General features: G+C 61.4%; 1 protein-coding gene across 1 annotated transcript in view; it reads left to right on the top strand.

Annotated features, from left to right (window-relative positions):
* Positions 1–2,739, top strand: part of CABIN1 (calcineurin binding protein 1) — a 33,223-nt gene that overhangs the window by 18,782 nt on the left and 11,702 nt on the right. The window contains exons 17-19 of the mRNA XM_010860073.1: positions 1–184; positions 2,360–2,596; positions 2,682–2,737. Coding sequence (XP_010858375.1) covers positions 1–184; positions 2,360–2,596; positions 2,682–2,737 — 477 coding nt within the window. The remainder of the gene's footprint in view (positions 185–2,359; positions 2,597–2,681; positions 2,738–2,739) is intronic.

Here is a 2,739-nt window from a genome sequence, read left to right as displayed (position 1 = left end):
CCTGCGGTCACTGGAGCGGTGCCAGTCTCTGGAGGAGGCCCAGCGGCTGTACGAGGCCGGCGACCACCGCGCCGTCGTACGCCTACTGCGCCCCACCTTGCGTCCCAGCGGCTGCGACCGCGCCAAGCACCTGGAGTTCATGACGTCCGTGCCTGAGAGGCCGGCCCAGCTGCTGCTGCTGCAGGTGAGTGCTCCCGCCTCGCCCGCGCCCTCTGCCGTCTCCTCTGAGGGAAGCGGAGCGAATTCCTCCCCGCAGCGGCAGTGGGCGAAGGTGGTCAGAAGGTGCGCTCAAGGGAACCCCGCCTTTGGCTCTCAGCCTCGCGTGGCTAGTCGGGCTCAGCCATCCATTCACCTGATGGTCCATCTGCCTTTTTTTGCTTTTTATTTTCTTTTTTTCTAAATGCATTTTTCTACTTTATTGCTTGGTCTTCTTTTACTGGTTTTAAAATTAATTGTTGAGTACGAATAAAACTAGATGAAATCCGTGTACATCGACAAAACAAAAGCACGGTGAGCTAACCAGCCCCGGAGAGTCGCACCGCTGAGGGGAAGGAGTGAGCGTGGGTGAGGCCTGTGTGCGCTTTCAGCCCCTGCATGCCCCACCCCCAGCGCCCAGGGCCTAGCCGGGCGTGGCGTCTGTGGGGCAGGGCATTCCCGCATCTCATCCCGGCCCGATGCTCGCCCTTGCCCCAGAGGCCTGCTGTGGGGCCTCACGAGCTCGGGCGTGTGGGCGTCCTGCCGGGCGTGTGGGCGTGGAGGAGAATGCCCGGGGCGTGCTGGGCGGTGCGGGCTGGGCTGGCAGCTCCTCCCTCAGACTCGTTACCTCCCTGGGGCCTTCCGCTTGGGTTTGGGAAGGGAGCCCCAGCTTCTCTCAGGATTCGTGAACTGGAAAACAGATAAGAGGTGTGGCTGGGAGCAAGTGGAACCAGAAGGGGAGGCAGGGAGTGAGGAGGAGGGGAGAGGAGGTCAGGCAGCCCTGCGTGAGGACGGGGAGGAGCTGCGATGCCCTCGGTGCCCTCACTGGGGGTAGGGGGCAGCCAAGTGTGTCCAGGGAGGGGCCACCCAGGGGCTCAGGTGCTCCTGCTTTGTGGTCTGGAGCTTCTGGGTGAGAGGACAGCACCCCCCCCCACTGCCCACAGCCCCGGAGGGATGGGCACATGCTGAGGAGGCACCACGCCGAGCTGGGCTGAGATGAGGCCGGCCGGCTGCCCGGGAGCTGCTGCTGCCCGCGCAGGAGTGACTTGATGTTTGCCCAGCTTCCTGTTGGCGGAGTGTGCTTTCTTTTTGGTTTGGACACTTCTGATAAATTAAAGGTCTTAATCTTTTCCCACTCAAGTGCTTTTGTCAGTTTTTTCTGATTTTAAATTGTAGCTTCTGAAAAAAAAAATAAATTGCAGCTTCTGTTTTCTTTGATGTACAGAAGTTTTGAATTTTTAGCGCATCAAATCTCTTGATGTTTTCACACGGTGGTGCATTTGTTCATTATGCTTGGAAAGCCTTTCCGAGGCTCGAGCAGCCTTCGTCCTGTGGTTGCAGACTCAGGGTGGAGCTCCTGCAGTGCGCCTGGCACGAGGCAGGTGGGGGCCCTCTGACGGAGCCTGCTCTCCACAGCGAGGCCGGCCGGCGGCGTGACAGTGCACAGGCGGGGGTCCGTGCGCTGGGCTTCTCCCAGCCACGGTAGGTGTGGGGTTTGTGCTTGTAACCCGCTTCTCTGAGCGTTTGTAGGGCGGGAGCCTGACTTGGAGCCCCCTCTGGGACACGCAGGAGGCTCAGTCGCCCCGGGTAGATAAGCTGCCTGCCGCGTTCTTCAGCATAGGGTGGTTTCCTCACGGTCGTGTGGATTCCAGTCCTGATGTTTTGGGTTGCTGTTTTAGCACGATGTTACTGCAGGTCGTTGTGTCTTCTGACTGTGCGTTTTCAGTTTATAGACACCCTGGTGATTTTTGCGTGTTAGCTTCAGACGTAGCCACTTTACTGCATTCCCATTATCCCTGACGGCCTGTTTTGGGGGGATGGTCTGTTGCCCCAGGCCGGGGTGACCTGTCCTCAGTCGCTAGCAGGTACTCTTCTGCCTTCTGGCTTTTTCTGGCCTCGAGCACTGGGAGTGGTGTCACACGAGGGTGATGCTGGGGGCCCCAGTCTTTTCCTTGACTTTGTCACAGCCTCACCTCCTGTGTGCTCTCATCGAGAGGGCTCGGCTCCGGCTGCGGCCTCCACCTCTGCCCATGGGCTCAGCACACCTCAGCAGCTCCTGCCCGATGCACCAAGAAACACAGGACGGCCCTGCCATCCCCGCCCCAGGCCCCAGGGCCCAGGGGAGCGTGGCTGCCGTGTGTCCTTACCCTCTCCTCCTGCGCAGGACTCCCTGCTCCGGCTGGAGGACCACCGGCAGTGCTTCGAGTGCTCCGACGTGGCTCTGAACGAGGCGGTCCAGCAGATGGTCAACGCCACCGAGACTGCCGCCAAGGAGCAGTGGGTGGCCACGGTGACCCAGCTGCTGCAGGGCATGGAGCGGGCTCTGTCGGCGGATGGCAGCACCCTGCGGGACTTGTCCGCTGCCGGTGGCCTCACCCGGCTCACCAACAACCTCATCCAGGTAACCTGGCCGCTTCCCTCCCCGCCTGCCCCCAGCCAGCGCCTGCAGCCTGGCGAGCTGCCCGCCGTGACACCCCGTCCTGCAGGTCATCGACTGCAGCATGGCTGTGCAGGAGGAGCCCAAGGAGCCGCACGTGACCTCCG

Source organism: Bison bison, unplaced genomic scaffold (assembly GCF_000754665.1).
Source record: "Bison bison bison isolate TAMUID 2011002044 unplaced genomic scaffold, Bison_UMD1.0 scf7180017856933, whole genome shotgun sequence".
In the NCBI taxonomy this organism is placed as follows: Eukaryota; Metazoa; Chordata; class Mammalia; order Artiodactyla; family Bovidae; genus Bison; species Bison bison.
This window is presented reverse-complemented; position numbering and strand designations above follow the sequence as displayed.